The sequence below is a fragment of the Alexandromys fortis genome, unplaced genomic scaffold (genome assembly GCF_014885135.2).
Source record: "Alexandromys fortis isolate MF-2015 unplaced genomic scaffold, M_Fortis_MF-2015_v1.1 scaffold_73, whole genome shotgun sequence".
In the NCBI taxonomy this organism is placed as follows: domain Eukaryota; kingdom Metazoa; phylum Chordata; class Mammalia; order Rodentia; family Cricetidae; genus Alexandromys; species Alexandromys fortis.
This window is the reverse complement of record NW_026067959.1, coordinates 2,719,919-2,736,508: the sequence shown is the minus strand read 5'-3', so window position 1 is coordinate 2,736,508 and position 16,590 is coordinate 2,719,919. Positions and strand designations below refer to the sequence as shown.

The 16,590-nt window shown below is 42.8% G+C and overlaps 2 protein-coding genes across 2 annotated transcripts in view; both read right to left on the bottom strand.

The window, feature by feature from the left end:
* Ankrd55 (ankyrin repeat domain 55) overlaps positions 1 to 16,590 on the bottom strand; it is an 89,089-nt gene that overhangs the window by 53,493 nt on the left and 19,006 nt on the right. Inside the window, exons 4-5 of the mRNA XM_050152855.1 lie at positions 11,216 to 11,346; positions 7,312 to 7,421 (exon numbers count right to left, since the gene is read on the bottom strand). Coding sequence (XP_050008812.1) covers positions 7,312 to 7,421; positions 11,216 to 11,346 — 241 coding nt within the window. The remainder of the gene's footprint in view (positions 1 to 7,311; positions 7,422 to 11,215; positions 11,347 to 16,590) is intronic.
* On the bottom strand, positions 4,407 to 5,160 carry LOC126507927 (40S ribosomal protein S12-like). Its single transcript, XM_050152779.1, has 2 exons — positions 5,112 to 5,160; positions 4,407 to 4,769 (listed from the first exon to the last, which is right to left on the bottom strand). The coding sequence occupies exons 1-2, from the start codon at positions 5,158 to 5,160 to the stop codon at positions 4,417 to 4,419; spliced, it is 402 nt and encodes a 133-aa protein (XP_050008736.1). The 3' UTR covers positions 4,407 to 4,416.

The following is a 16,590-nucleotide window of genomic DNA, read 5'->3' as shown; positions in this document are numbered from 1 at the left end:
TTTCTCACCTGGGCCATGATTGAGTAACAAGAAAACAGAGGCTTGCTATTAGAATCCATCCCCGCTTCTTACCAACTAGCCTGGGACCTTGGACAAGTTATAACAGTCCAAGGACCATTTTCTTATCTGTGAAATGAAAAAAAAATGCTTCTCATTTCTAAAGATTTGCTACAATTTTTAGTTGAATCAACGCTTACAAAACACTTAGGATAGCTTTTATGTGCCCACTCCCAGCTTCTCTATAATGGTTCATTTAAACCTTCCTGGGTCTTCTCTGGGTCTTCCCTGATCACCCTCAGGTGATTCAGATGGCAGGAGGGATCAGTAAGAGACTTCGTAGGAGCAGCTGACTTCTGCAATCTGTTTTGTTGACCCCGCAGGCTCCCAGCCCTGCAGCTCAATGAGGACAGCTAATGGGAATGACCCTCAAGTCAGTCATCTCCCCTTCCTGTCCCTAAGGCTGTTTGCATGCAAGAATGGGACATAAGGAAATAGTCACATCAGGTCAGAGCACTAGCAGCTCAAAGGACCCCAAGATAGTGAGCCAGGAAACCTGGCTGTAGTCAAGAGTGCTGAAAAGAGGCAGGATTACTGGCGCTGCAGCAGGGGAAAATGAGAAAAAGAAAGGGGGAGGGGGGACCTGTTACCATGGAGACCATGAAGAAATTCTTCAGAGAGCCCAGGGACTTCTTTCAGAGAAAATCGCCATTTGCCTTTCAGGACGAATGTGTACAGGGCTGTACAAACACAACTCTGTGAATTTGGGACTTTGTCCTAATGATCCTGTCCCCTCTTTCACTCGGGCACCCTCTGAATGTCCCAGCCAAGGGTATAAGAAAAGCATGGGGCGCTGAAAGGGAGAAAAACCTGGACCTGCTGAGAGGCAAAGAGTTCCTAGCAGGCACGGAACTTGTGGGATGAAGTCTGGGCTCCTCTGTGTTCTAACATCACTTATCCCTGTGTCTGCTCCAGTCCCCACTTCCCTTGGCCTTAGCTGAGGATGCGGACCCAACTGATCGGAGAGCCCGAATCTCTTTACAGGCTAAGGGCAGAATTCGAGCGTCCCTCTAGATTACTTAAAAGCAGCTTCAGTCTGAGGCTTCCTCTCAATAACCTCCAGTGTCACATGGGAGGAGTCTGCCGTTTGGAAACCTGAGGGTCAGCAGATTTTTAAGCCAGAGCAAACATCTGTTCACAAGGCCTCCAGGTGGCTGTTGGTTCTGCTTACTAATATCAAGAATCTACAGATGGACCCGTGCTCACAAAAGTTGCTAAGTGAGCGTCTGGGGAACGGAATAGCCTGAGATTCTGAAGGCCAATAGCTGCGGTCTGTTCCCTTGAGTCTACACAGGGAGGGGGGAGGGGGGGAATGAGTGTTTCTTTCCCAGAATCCTTTGCAATAAATGCTGCTATGGGGTTGTGTACACAAACAGTTGTGTGTTTGGACACACCCTTTGCAGACCTGTGTGTGCCCAGGTGGGAACTGGTGGGGTGGCAATTAAGAGGTCCTATTCTTTAGTCCCAGCATGTGATATTCATATTTATTTATTTCCTACTATCACCATTAATATCAGTTTTCTGAATGCAAGGCAGTAGGCGCTGTGTTCAGTAGCTTTCTGCCTTTCTCCTGATTCAGGGAAGAATTGCCTTCCGTTCACTTTCTATCTAGAAAAGAAACTTATCTGAGCCTTCACATAGGATCTTGTCCAAGAAAAGGTGGTTGATCAGATAAAGCCAGATTCAAGTTTTGTCTGTAGCCAATCTTGACTTCTCTCAACCCAACAGGGATTTTAAGTGGGTTTTGGTTACACGAATAAAAACAAGGTGAGTGAAGAAATTTGCCAGAGAAAACAAGGGCAGAAGATGGAAGACACGGTGTACAGTCCTGTGTGTGTCAGAGGTCGGTTTCAGACTGAGTTTTGCATTTTCTAGGCACAGAAAGGGAGGCCCAGGACCATAAACCACAGTATTCCTATAATACAAATTCCAAATTATTTGCTCTGGAGAAGCAGAGCAATCTTTCCCTTAGTGAAACTTTTTCTCTGTGGTTTCTTATATAGGATTTTAAAAGATGTTGTAATGAATAAAATATGACCTGATCATGAGCCAGTGAATTTTGTAAGGCTGTTTCTCATAAGGCCTGGCAACACAGGCCAAGGGCTTATTGATAAAATATGATTATTGCAATAAACTCTGCAAGGCTCACAACAGCGTCTCTCAGGAAGACAGCAGACCCATCAGGCAGGTAGGTTTTCTTCATGTTTGCGCCAGTTACTTGGTTTCCATTGCCTCAGTTTCTCTTCTGAGAACTGAGGATAAAAGTATTACATATTGTATAGAAGAATGGTATGTTAAATGTGACCTAGAAAGCACTAAGAATTTTGTTCAGAGCATTACCTATAATAACCAATATCAACTGAGTGGTGGTGTCACACACCTTTAATCCCAGCTCTCAGGAGACAGAGGCAGGGCATCTCCAAGTTCGAGGCCAGCCTGGTCTACAGAGCAAGTTCCAGGACAGCCGGAGCTACACAGAGAAACCTTGTCTCAAAAAGATAAATAAAATTAAAAAAGTACCATCCTCCTTCTCATCAACACCATCTTCCTCTTCTTCATCATTGTCATTGTTTGCTTTGAGTTTAATTCAGACCAAAACATTTGCTAAGCTAGTCTAAGGTTATACCTAAATATGGGCTGGTTAAACAGCTCAGTGGGTAAACACGCTTTCTTCCAAGTCTGAGGACCTAAGTTTGATCCCTGGAACTCACATGGGGGAAGGAGAGAATTAATGTCTATAAGTTACCCCCTGGCTTCACACGTATGTCATGGTGTACACTCACACATGAGTACACACACAAAGTAAATAAATGATTTTTTTAAAGGTTGTGTCCATTTAAGAAACCAGGCTCATGTGCTTCGTGGGAGAGGCTCTCTGCTTCTCAGTGCAGTTGCAGGGCTGGAAGCTGCCTACACAACCAGACAAAGTCTGTGCGGTAGTGTGAATGCAATTAGCCCTCAGAAACTCAGAGAGCGGCACTATTGGGAGGTGTGGCCTTGTTGAAGGAAGCGTCACTGTGCCTGCAAGCTTTGAGGTCTCTTGCTTAAGCTTCGCTCAGTGTCCCAGTCCACTTCCTGTTGCCTTCTGATCAACATGTAACTAGCATAAGGCTGCCTGTTTATTGTCATGCTCCTTGCCAGGAGTATAATAGACTGAACCTCTGAAACTGTAAGCGAGCCACATGAGTTAAATGTTTTCCTTATAAGAGCTGCCATGGTCCTGGTGTCTCTTCACAGCAATAGAAACCCTAACTAAGACAGTTGCTTTTTCAGAAAGCAATGCCAAGTGCACACTGATGCTCAAGCAGGGTTCGTCCCACTGCCGTGACAAAGCTTGGCTTGCTTAGCCTCTTCAAATGCCTAATACAGATGTAACTCTACCATAAATTTTCTCGTATAACAACCACAAAGTACCTTATAATTATTTCTTTTTATCAGTTTACTTCCGGAAGGAAGCCTTTAGCATGAGCTGCTTCCCAGAGAGTCTGCAGGTAATTCAACTAACTAATTTGCTGTCTATGACTGTTAAGGGTTTGACCCAATCCATTTTGAAGAAGATTCACTAACACAAAATATGGCTTTCAAAATAGTTAACCACAGCTTTGCTTCTCTTGAGTTGAACAGCAAAATTTTACCATTCAGAATCATTACATTCAGAATCTATCCATTACAAGAAGAAATCTGTTATCTTTGACACATGGAAGCATGTCTACTTTTCTGGATTCAGTTCACCAGAAGATGCTAGCTAGGTCATTTAGGATAATATCCAGAGACGAGGAAGCCTCAACTCACCAGAGGAAACTGGCTTGGTCATTAGGGATAATATCCAGAGACAAGGAAGCCTCAAGTCTTTGCTTTCAAAGTTATGTGGGATAGATCCTAAAATATCTAGAGACACTGGTGTATATAGTATGTGGGTTAAATCCTGGAGTATCTAGAGACATCACTGTATACAGTATGTGGGTTAAATCCTGGAGTATCTAGAGACATCACTGTATACAGTATGTGGGGTAGATCCTGCAGTATCTAGAGACACTGCTGTATACAGTATGTGGGGTAGATCCTAGAGTATTAGAGACACCGCTGTATATAGTATGTGGGGTAGATCCTGGAGTATCTAGAGACACCACTGTATACAGTATGTGGGGTAGATCCTAGAGTTTTAGAGACACCGCTGTATATAGTATGTGGAATAGATCCTGGATAGATCTTAGAATATCTAGAGACACTGCTGTATATAGTAAGTCCACAGAGTAAGTGGTGGTGGTTCGGACCTTTCATCCCAGCACTTGGCTGCCAGAAGCAAAGACCTGTATTTTGAGACCTGCATTTTTTTTTTGAGCCAAAATTTTTATTTATTCATTTCTTGCACTTGAAGTACTCTTCGATGATATCCTTGGCCTGAGATTCTTTGCTATAGTCCTTAACCACTACACAACTGCAACCAACTACTTTCCGTGGCTTTCCCTCTCGATCAGTTTTACAGAGGCCTACCCATTCCCCAAGTTTCTTGTTGTCATCAACCTTAATTAGGTTGATTTGGTGCTCAGCACAAAGGGCCGCCACCAAGTTGACAGACATAGGCTCATCACAGTTGGATGCAAGCACACAGAGATGGGCTTGGTGCTTGTCTAAGGCTTTGACAGCTTCGCGGATGCCGCGTGCGAGGCCATCGTGGATGAGGGCTGTCTTCAGCACCTCTTGAAGGAGACCTGCATTTTTTTTTTATGCCATCTTAAGTTCACAAGTTAAGTAAGATATTCACCTTTGCAGGGCAAGTTCCTGGGCCTAGGAAATTAACCAAGTGAGACCTGCAGGCCCCAGGCTTTAGAAGCAATGAGCATTTACTTTGTTAGTTAACAGTTACAGACCTCAGTACTTTCTTATCAGCTAGGGATATTTCCAGACCTGAATTCCAACTCTTACCTCTTACCCCCCCCCACACACACACCTGTTTGCTATATAACAGTTTCTGAGAAATAATAAAGTGGGCAGCTTGATCAGAAAGCCCGACTTGCTGTCATTTCTCGTGTCTCTTGCCCCTTCATTCCTACCCTCCAGGGCGAAATCAGTTCTGTTGGCATCCTGCTGGTCGGGACACATGGGGCTGGGGATGAGGTAGAAGCTGGAGAATCTCTGAGTTCAAGGCCAGCCTGATCTGCAGAGTGACTTCCAGGACAATCAGAGCTATACAGAGAAACCCCAACGTGAAAAATAACCAAAATCCAAAAACCACACAAACAAACAAAAGAAAAGAAAAGTCCATGCAGAAGAGGACATACACTTGGATCTGTTTTCAGCTAATCACTTCAGAGATTGAACCTGGCTGACCCATGTAATTTTGATTGAAAAGGTGCAGAGGGTGAGGACTGAGAGAGCTCTTCATCCAAATCTGAGTTCCCAGTTCATGAACTGGCATCACCAAAGGCAGATAACTTCTCTGCCCAGGACTGCATCTCATGATGTTTACTCTATACGACTGTATATAAATGACCAGTTCTTGTCAATGGAAAAAGAACAGATGTGAATGGTGATGTCTGCCTGAGGTTTTGTAAGAATGAACAAGGTATCTCTTTGCTTATCTTTGCTCCTCTTTGCCCATTACCAGGCCAAGGGAAGGACAATCTGTTACCATTCAGGCTGCTAGTTACAAGACGGGAGATGCTCGGGTCCCTGGATCACCGTGCGGAGGGGAGCCAGCCCTCCCCCAGCTACACCTACATTGGGACTGTGATATGTCTGAGAACTAAAACTTGAGGGTGAAGCACTCAAGCTTTGAGTTTTGTTTACTGTAATAACTATAATTACTCTAACTTAAGTAGGCATTTATCTTTCAGAATAAGTAGCTTTTAAAATCCTCAAGAGAAGTAGATAAAGTCAGTTAAGTTCAGTAATCAAGGCAGAATGAGTCTTAGAAGGTATGTTGTTTTCAAACTTATTTTCTCAAGATCACTCTTGCAGAAGCAGTTTACTTTTGTAACTAAATATTTATGCAAGCTGCCTTTAAAGTCTTTCCCTCCCTCTTCTCTCTCTCCTTCCCTCCCCTCCTTCTTCCCTCCCTTCCCTCTTCCTTTTCTTAAAACAAACCATCCCTTTACCTATGATGCCTACTGATGGTTAATGGTCTGGGCTTGCTCTTTCATTCCTAACCTTCCTTGCTTCATTCATCAGGCTTTGGGTAAGTTCTGTTATGTCTGGATAGAGTCCAAGATAGCAAGCGGCAAGCCTCAGGAATAGTCCCGGGATTTCCCAAGCCTTTTACTTTCTATAAAAGTGACTGAAATGAAGAAATCCTGTTATCCCCCCCCTGCCTGGAGGAAGTTTTCACCTTTTCAGACTCAGAGAGCTTCATCCAGATCTTCATTCTGGTCCTGGGTGCTGAGGATGAGGCACACAGCATATTCCCCACCCCATCCCACCCCTACTCGCGTTGCTGGCCAGGCCTGCGATGGGAGATGCTCAATTACTATTAAAGTCATGTTGCCCTCACAGAGGTGAAGGAAGAGTCAAGCAGCATCATTGCTGTTTGTAGCAGGAAATGCTATCATCAGCTCTGCTGTAGGGGCTTGCAAAATGATGGAGACAGCGGCCAGTTTGACACTGAGGAATGAGGAACTCACTGGACCAGGCATCTTCCCCTTGGTTTCTTAATTGTCTTACCAAATTGTGACCTCCTCAATCACTGACTTTCTTTGAGTAAATCCCTTTACACGGACTCCATGTGTATACCGTCCTGGTTTTCTCTCTAGTGCCCTGAACTTCTGCCTCAGGCTCCTGTGCCTCTTCAACTCCTCCTGTACAGACTCAGGCTGTACAGCCCATTTGGACATTAAGCGGACTGACACATCACAGTGGTTTTAGCTTGTGTGATTTTCTGCAAAGCGCTTGTCGTCGTTATCTTGTTCCTTTGTTTACTAGATTCCTTCACGACAGCGTCCACTCAGGGACATCAGAGATTGTCTTATTTATTGTGGCATTGTTAGGGACTAAAACTCCGCTTCATAATGAAGTTCCAGTAATAGCTATTAATGGATTCTAATGATGAAAAATAGGCTTTCTCCCAAAATAAAAGTGAGGGAAGCGTTTCAGATGTAAGAGGGAAGCAAGATCAGAGTTTAAAACTACGCTAGAGCATTGTGTTGGGGTCCTCTCTGCGAAATGGGTAAGTTTCCTTTTTATCAGCCACAAAGGGGTGGGTTCCATGCCTTCCTTGTGCAAGCTGGGTCTTTACCCTCTGGCGTATGTGTTGCTTACCTCACATCGGGCTCTGCGGTGGCAGCATGCAGTGGCAGGCGGCCGTTTTTATCTGGGATGTTGTGCTTGGCACCGTTTCTGAGCAGACTCACACAGCCTTCAAGCCAGCCCTGAAAGGCAGCAAAGATAGCATTATTATATAAGACAGCCTCATATAACACGGGTCAAGCTTTCTGTAGGTGTGTGTTTGTGTGTGTGTGTTGTTGTTGTTGTTGTTTTGGCCACTTATTTGGTTTGGCTAAAAGCTTGTTTAAGTGGAAACCATTAAAGACCACCGTTCCAACTCAGGCCCCAGAGCAGAGAGCTGAAGTCTGAGCTTCAAGTTCCCAGGTTTTCTGTCTGATTGTTGCCTTTTACATGTAGGTTGATGCAGATGCTCTTGCCTCTCCCTTCCATTTCCAGGACCCCTCACTGGGATTCAGCTGCAACATTTAGGCTACCCTAAAGATAGCATGTGACAGCGAGTAGTCACCTGCTCTGGCTGCTCTGGCATGTGGCTTAGTTCTACATGATACGCATCACCTGTCTAACTTGGATGACAACATCCACGTCTAAAAGCTGGATTCCTATACCACTTCTCATCCCAGTGACACACAACTCACACACCCTGCCAATAGCTGCAGTTCTAATGCTGGCGTCCTGACTCTCTAAGGTGAAGACACACGGGCATTCTCCAAGGGATACACATCGCAAGGTTTTATGCACCTACATGTTTCTTAGGAGGCTGTGTGAATTCCCTGCACCCTATTTGTACCAGCTGAAACTTGATATTATCACCTTGCTGGTCAGTACATCCAGCTGGATCTTTTTTTTTTTTTTTTTGTAGTATTATAAATAGGTATACAGTATTCTGTCTGCAGGTTTGCCCACATGCCAATAGAGGACGTCAGATCTGATTATAGATGGTTGTGAACCACCATGTGGTTGCTGGGAATTGAACCCTAGACCTGTGGAAGTCAATGCTCTTTATCTCTGAGACATCTCTCCATCCTTTTTTTTTTTTTACTATCTTATATTAAAGAACATTAGTAACCGGAGACTCTCCCTGCCCAGATTTACACTGCTTTCTTAAATTATACTTCTTTAGCTAACCCAGCTTAGCTGATAACCAAGCTTGCTTCTCTTTGCTAAGCAGAAAGTCTCCTACATTTATCTTCAACCCTTGGGCTACACAACTACTTATAAACAGACAAATAAGTAGATGAAACTCTTATTGAGAAAAATAATGTGATAACCTTTTATTCAAAAGCAGTTTCTGGCCTTCCTCCACGTGTATATTGTCAAGCCTCGAGATGTCCCAGAGAGCTGAGACAGCTGAAGATTCTCTCCCTTAGGATGACAATATTGGAAGCACCAAAACCTAAAGAGTTAATAACCTTCCTGAAGAAAGAATCATATGGACAGAACCTTGTGGTTTTGAAGCCGCTAGACAATATCTGCCAACAAGGAGCACATCCAAACTCCCGGCTGAGCCAGGCATGGAGACGCAGACCTAGAATCCCAGAGGTTACCAGCAAGAGGATTAGGAGTTAAGGGTCATCCTCTGCTACATAGTGACTTTGAAGACATCCTAGATTACATCCTGGCCACAAAAATCAAAACTAAAAAACCTCCATGGGCTGTAATACCAAATAAGGTTCTGTAGAACTGGCCAGCAATATCTGTCTTAAGTAGAAACAAATATTTGGGGGGCATTGTTAGTATTGACTCATAGTTTACTAATATATTAAATTTGCTTCTAATTGCTAATGTCCAAGTCATCAAGCTCTCTGCTTAAAAGAAAAAAAAATGGACCAGAGGACCCAAAAGCTAGGCATGCTTTGTAAACTTCAGAATTGCCCAAGATTTTACATATGGTTTTTGAAAAAGCAGATCTTTTGGTGGAGTAAGCTTTGAAACATCTAAAATATTTTGCAATTCTTCCTGGAACTCAATGTGTGTATGTGGTTTTCTTCATTCTTTTTTTCTTTTCCTTCTTCTTCAGAAAAGAAATTTAGAAATCAGTGAAGACATTTGAAAGCCTTGATACCATTTGGAGGCAACAGATGAACACCATACCTCCTATGTCAGCCGACCTCACCATTGCCTTCAGCTGTGAGAAGCTGGGGTTATTGTTTTTACTATACCTCAAAAATAAAGACAGAGGAACAAAAAGGTGAAGAGATTTGCCCAAGGTCACATGTCTACAAATGTCTGTGTACCCTGACTTAAGAATCAGTTTCTAAGTACCTCTTTTGCCAAGGTTCTCCTAATGATCAAATCTAGACATCACCGGATTTCACAGCCACCCTCCTCTTCCCAGAGCCTCAGCATCCAGGGATGGGTCCAGACTAGACCTCACCCAGAAGCCAGCACAGTTAAGAAGGTCATCCTATATTGGGTCACTTCTCTCACACAGCCCTTTGGGATGGGAAGAGTTGCCTGCAAAGGGGTCACCTGGAAACAATCCACCTTGCCCCTCATAATTGATGTTTGGGGAGAACGTCCTTCCAGTCCTTTCAAGTTTGGAAGTTTAGAGTTCTAAAAGACATACAATTTGTTTCTGCTGTCTTCATTGAGTCTAAAGGCGGTCAACTTTACACAGCACTTCCGCCCCTTTCCTTTGCTCCTTAATCCGGATGTTTTCTTTTCTTTATCTCGGACACAAAAAAGTGTGTAACGAGAGCAGTGAACGATGGCATGTGCTACAAAGGGAGGGGACTAAGAGCGTGGCCATACACCTGTCTGAGATATGCAGACTCACTCAGCTATGACACGCAGAACAGGGGTCTTCAAACTCAGGTAGACACAGATGTTTCCAGGGAGGTTGGTCTAACCTGCAGGCTCCCTTCCTTCCTGCCCCTAGGCTATCCAAGGAATATCTAGCAGAGGAAACCTTAGTATACCTCAGAACCCGCCTTCCAAACAAGACCTCTATGGGGTATTGATACAAGAAGCCTGTGGACCACACTTCAAAATATCATGCCTCAATTTGTCTGTGGGTCCCAGGGAAAGGAAAAAAAAAATTAAAAAGCGGCTTCTGGAGAAAATCTCTGTGGAAATTGAGTAATACATCATTGTAAACTCTGTGTGAATTGTGACAGGAAGGGGTGGTGTGTTTGGGGAAGGGAAGTGCTTTATTTCAGTGGGGCACCCTAGGAGGCCTGGTTGGGGGTGAACCCACCACTACCAACTGGCAGCAGTAGTGAATGCCAGAGGCAAGATGTGAGAGAATGGTGGCCACATTGCTGGAAAAGAAGAAAAGCAATCGAGTGTCCCTCATGTGGTGGGTAGGGCTTGTTTCACATGGGTTTAAGCCATGGGACCCCCGAAGAATCAGAAAGAGCAACTGAGAGGAGGGGGCTAGAGAAGCTTCCATGATTCTTAACCATGTCTGGCTTCAATGTTGGGCAATGCTGAACCAAAATCCCGAGTGTGAGGAATGACATTACAGTTTCTACTGTGAGCACTAGCTAGGAACCGAGTCCTTCCCTTGGTGTGGCCCCGTGATCCTGGCTTGTTCCCTACATCCCAGTCCCCTCACTCTTCCCAGCTCCCCTCATTTCTCACGTTCTTCAGTCTGGAACATCCACTCGGCCCCCCTCCATCTAATCTCACCCCACAGATGTGAGCTGGATCTTTAAATCGCTACCACCGTCTGGTATTCTTAAAAATACTCAGAAGGGGCCGGAAATGCCCCGAGTGAAATTCTGATGCTAAGATAGAAAAGAACACTTCGCTGGTGGTCACACCAGCTCCCCCTTAGCTTGTGAAGAATCCGTGCGAGCCTTAGGGATAGCGAGTGGAGCCGAAAGTTCTACTCTCCCACTGCATCAGCTCATGGGCACCTTTCTTTGAGTCGAATCCACACGACATCTGTAGGGTCCCTTGCTCTGTAGCCCCATTAACAAGCATAAATTCTTACCAGGTAGGTTGCCAGGCACAAACTGGTGCGGCCATGCGCGTCCTGGGTATTAATGTTGGCGCCCATCTTCAACAGCAGTTTCACCGTGTCTACTTGACGCCCAGAAACCGCATGCATCAAGGGCGTGCATCCTGGAATGAGTGGCATTTCAGCAGCCTTTACAAACGTTTAACTTTTGAGATTTAGAGCAGACCATTTGCCTATCCATCTGCTTTGCTTTCCTGCAGCACGAATCCAGCTGCTGGATGTTGTGGGTCTGAGACCAAGATGATGATAGCATCTGCTTGCATAAGTGTTGGGTTTCTTTCTAACCTCCCTCTCCTTAGTTGTCTATAATTCTCCCTCTCCTCTTTCTCACTTGTCTGGAATAGTTGGTGGATTAAAACAGTTTGGGCAGATGACCAGAACTGGCCATTGTGGCCTCAGGGATGTGAATAACTCCAGATATACCGGGTAAGTTTATCCACACTAAGCCGAGGTAGTGCAGAATCTGGAAGAGCAGCTTTTGGTCCACCTAGGCAAACAGGTTCAGCACACATTGACAGGCAGGGGGTGGCAAAGCTGGGTGGTAGCCTTGGGCTTCACAAATTCTCAGTAGGATCCACCTCACTGAAATCTTCTCTTTCTGAATCAATACAGCCAAAGGCATTTTGTTTTTTAGTGTGTTTTCTTTCTGAATAAAAATAGAGATGAATGAACCCATTTTATTTAACTTTGTGGGGCTGGAACAAACAAGGAATGTCACATTCCTTCAGTCCAAGGGACCAAGCTTAGAGCCAATCCACTGGCGAACTGACATGTGCTTAGACTCTATGGAGATGATGGTTCTCTTCTGGATACACCCAGCAGCCGTGGTCCCCAGAGAGGGCTGCTGTTCAGTGGTCCAGCAGCCCTCTTTTCTGGGATCCTTTTCAGACACTCATTCTGGGTAAAGCAGCAATAAAGTGATTCTTAGAAAAGTGAGGGATGAGATTTTTCTCTCTTCTTCCTTTTCCCCTCTCTTCTTTCTGCTTTCCTCCTTATCCCTCATTTCTTTCTTTCCCCATCTCTTCCTTCCTCCCTTCCTACTTCCTTTCTCCCTCCTTCCTTCCCTTCCTTCTTCCCTACTTCCCTTTCCTATCAAGCAGTCGCAAGCTGCTGTGGTGGCACACACACACACACACACACACACACTCGGGAGGCAGAGGCAGGCAGATCTCTGAGTTCAAGGCCAGCCTGGCCTATAGATCAAGTTCCAGGACAGCCAGGACTACACAGAGAAATTTTGCGTGGAAAAAACAGAAACAAATAAAAATTATTAAAAATGAAAGTGGTAGTTATGACCATTAGAGGGGAAAGAAAAGACACAATGAATAAGAAAATAAAACAATTTGTGAATCTGAGATATTCAGTAAATAAAACAAATTAATTTTTTCATATTATTTTCATAAAATTACATGATCTGCCTGACTAGTTTATATTCATCTTGAGGTTGTACTTTTTACATAAATTTCTTCAGAGAACAAAGAACAGAAAATTGTATTATTAATAGGCATGATTTATTATAAAGTTTTGATAACTAAAATAAGAAATAGCTCAACAGTGTAGAAAGGAGAGTCCAGGAAACACTCAGACTTGCACGAGGCTCACTGTGTAATTGAAGTGGTAGTGTACACTGGTGGAGAGGGCAAAGGTACTTAATAAATATGTACTGACAAATTGGCTGCATACAGATGCCAAATTCAAATGCAACCAGACTCCCCACCACTCATAAATACAAACCAGATGGATTAGAGATGAAATGTAAGAAGCAAAATCTAACACTCCAGAAAGAAAATACACACTCTTGGTCTTATAATCTTAGGGACTTGTGGAAGAAGGAAAAACCAAAAACTGTGAAAAAAAATACCTTGTTAAATTCAACTACATATGAATTTAATTTTCCATAGTATATTATCAGTCAAAATTCAAAGACTAGCTACACACTGGCAGAATATTTTTGTTTTTAATTTTTAGCTAATTTACTATCTTTTGTTTTTGTTTTTCAAGACAGGGTTTCTCTGTGGCTTTGGAGCCTGTCCTGGAAGTAACTCTTGTAGACCAGGCTAGCCTCGAACTCGCAGAGATCCACCTGCCTCTGCCTCCAGAGTGCTGGGGTTAAAGGCGTGTGCCACCACCACTGCCCGGCTATCTTTTTTTAGACTTGGTTTTAAACACATAACCTAGGTTGGCCTTGAACTAGTGATCTGCCTGCCTCAACTTCCTGAGTGTGGGGATCACACATCTGTTCTGCCATACCTAGTAAGAAAAATTACTCTAATTTGTAAAATTTAATTATTAGGTAAACTAAATAAAGAGCAATTCAATCAGAGAGACATAATGATCTAAGAGGGAAAGGAGATATATGCATATAAGAAGAAATGTCCTATGTTGCCAAGGATTTGAGAACCAATGACAGCATCACCATTTTTGTCCCCTTTGTCATCTTTGTCTTCATCCTTGTCCTCATCATCATTGGTACAGGGTCTCACTGCACAGCTCAGGAAGCCCAGGCTAGCTTTCTGTCTTGCTGTTCACTTATGCCATTCCCAAGTGGGTCAGTTTTCATTACTCATCTTTGTTCTTCGGTATGAATGTTTCTTTATGAAATATACCCAGAAGTAGAATTAGTTGGTCACAGGTACAAACATTTTGTCTTTTGTTAAATATTGTCAGTTTTATCAGGCAGCTCAGCTGGACTGAGCCCTTTGATGAGAGAGGGGCCTAGTGCATCTGATCAGTTTCAAGGACTTCCTGGAGCTTTTGAGATGTTTATTTCCTTACTTTAAGCGGAGCCTCTCCAGTCTAGAGTGTTTCAACTCCTCTTAGACATCTTGAACCTTAAGGAACTTCCCTCAAAGATGGAAAGCTTTACCAGAGAGGAAATTTCTATAAACTCTAGTTTTTTTTTCCTATTTGAAAATGCATTCCAGATAAATTTGCCTCTGTGTATTTACTTGTGAGTATGCCTGTGTGACAATACACACACATCAGGTTTTGATAAACTTGTGATCTGCCTACTTTTAGAAACCAAATTAATCCTGAATATCCTGCAAATGCATCTCTGTGTTTATTACACTGTTTCCCATGAGTGTGACACATGCATCCCTTTATTCAGATTTTCTTATGTTTATCTCATAGGTATTTTAAGTGTTCTGCATACACGATATATATGTATATATATATATACATATATGTATGCACTTATGGATTCCTTTCAATGGTATCATATTTTAAGTTTTGTTTTCTACATATTAGTTTCTAGTTCATAGATTGATGTACTCATCTTAGGCCTGTGACCTCTGAACTCACACTTTAGGATTGTCTATGGTGATTTGTGAATTTTGTATTTTCTTCCCTTGCCTTCTTCCCCTGACCTTTTGAATTTATATTGCGCTGAATACGCATGCTGAGAGTAGACATTTCCTCCTGTGTTCCTGACCTCAGAGTCAAACATTCAGTCATTAACAAGTAATACTGTCCCTCTAGAGCAGTGGTTCTCAGCCTGTGGGTTGTGACGTCTTTGGGGGTTGGATGACCCTTTCACAGAGGTTGCCTATGACCATAAGAAAACACAGATATTTACATTATGATTCGTAATAGTAGCAAAATCAGTTATGAAGTAGCAATGAAAGTAATTTCATGGTTTGGGGTCACCACAACCTGAGTGTTAAAGGGTCGCAGAATTATGAAGGCTGAGAGCCACTGTTCTAGACTGTTTGAAGATAATCTCAGGACAGAAAATCAGAGAGGAGATTTTCCTAAATTGCCTGGCATAGTCTTGTACTCTCGTGATTTAGCTTCCCAAGACATTAGAATTGCAGGCTCACACCATGTCTAGTTTTGTTCTCTGTCACCTAGAGCAAGTTCCTTTCCACTTCTATTTTCTGATATTCAAAATTATGGAAGTATATTGAATTTAAATTCCATCAAGTGCTTCTTTGCCAAGTAATATGATTTATTTTTCTTCTTTAACCAGCTAGTTTGGGAGATTTTATTGGCTTGCAAGTATTGACCTAGACTTACATTTCTAGAAGAAACCCAACTTGATTATGATATATAATTCATATATGTGAATTCATATAATCACTTTTGCATCTATATTTATGAGGATAATTGATAAATATGGGGATTTAAAATATTTTATTTATCTGGTATTGATAAGGAAATACTAATATTAGTATTACTTATCTGTACTTATGAACTAGAATTACATTATTTCCTTCTTTTCTCTTTTTGAAAGAAATCATATAAAAATGGTGCTGATTATTCTTTAGACATTTATAGAGGGGCTGGAGAGATAGCTCATAGTTCAGTGATTAAGAACACTTGTTGATCTTCCAGAGGACCTGGGTTTCCCTCCCAGGACTCACATGGTGGCTCACAACCATCTGTAACTACAGTTCCAGAAGATCTGATACCCTCTTCTAAACCTGGGGCACATTCAGGAAAAAATACTCCTACACTGAAAGTAAATCTAAATAACATATAAATAAATGAATTCTAGAAATCAGTAAGCCCATCTAGGGCTGAACATACTCCTCTTTAGGAATTTTTAAATTATGAATCTAATTTCCTAAATAACTATAGGAATATTCAAATTGCCTCTCTCCTACTAGAGGGATTTATGGTTGTTTACATTAAAATTGTTTATTAACAGCTATTAATTGTGCATATTTCTGGTGCTCACGGTGGTATTTTCATGTCCTTGGTTTATTCCCGAAAGGACCAATGATGGAAGCATTCCCTCTCTGTGGACCCATGTGTTAGTATATCGAGTTTCTTCTTAGCACTGCTTCCATATTGCCAATCCTGGTGTTTTGTCTAGCGAACACAGGTTTTCAGGAGCTTTTCTTTTGTTCAAGTCTGTTGGCATCCAGTGTTACCAACTCCTTCAGTCCCAACCCTGGGATCCACAAGGCAAGACGAAGATCCAGACAACTCACCAACACTCTGGTTCTCAGATCCCAGGACTTAACCAATCTGTCGTTTTCTCTTTGTGTTCCAGAGTTATTATTTTTTTTTATCATATCCAATGTTCTCCATTGTATTTAGAAAGAATGGGGGGTGGGAATACAACCATTCTGTCAACCAAGAGCCAAATTCTCTGCTCTCTGAAGGACCATGACATTTATATTTCCCCCGACATCCACTCCTGCTGATGTAACCATTTCGTCCTATCACTTGTAACTACTGGTGGCCAGAACACTCAGTCCCCAAAGTGTTTGCTGGGCAGTCATGAGGATCTGAGTAGGGTACCCAGAACACACTTAAGAAAGCCAGGCATAATGTTTTGTGCTTGTAATCTTGGCCCTGAGAAGACGGAGGCAGGCAGATACTTGGGCTCACTGGCCAGT

Excerpts from the sequence above, each read along its gene's own strand:
- LOC126507927 (XM_050152779.1), bottom strand. The coding sequence starts at position 5,160 with ATGTGTCCCGACCAGCAGGATGCCAACAGAACTGATTTCGCCCTGGAG. Across the intron at positions 4,770-5,111 it reads AACTGATTTCGCCCTGGAGG|GTCTCCTTCAAGAGGTGCTG; the intron begins GTAGGAATGAAG and ends AAAAAAATGCAG.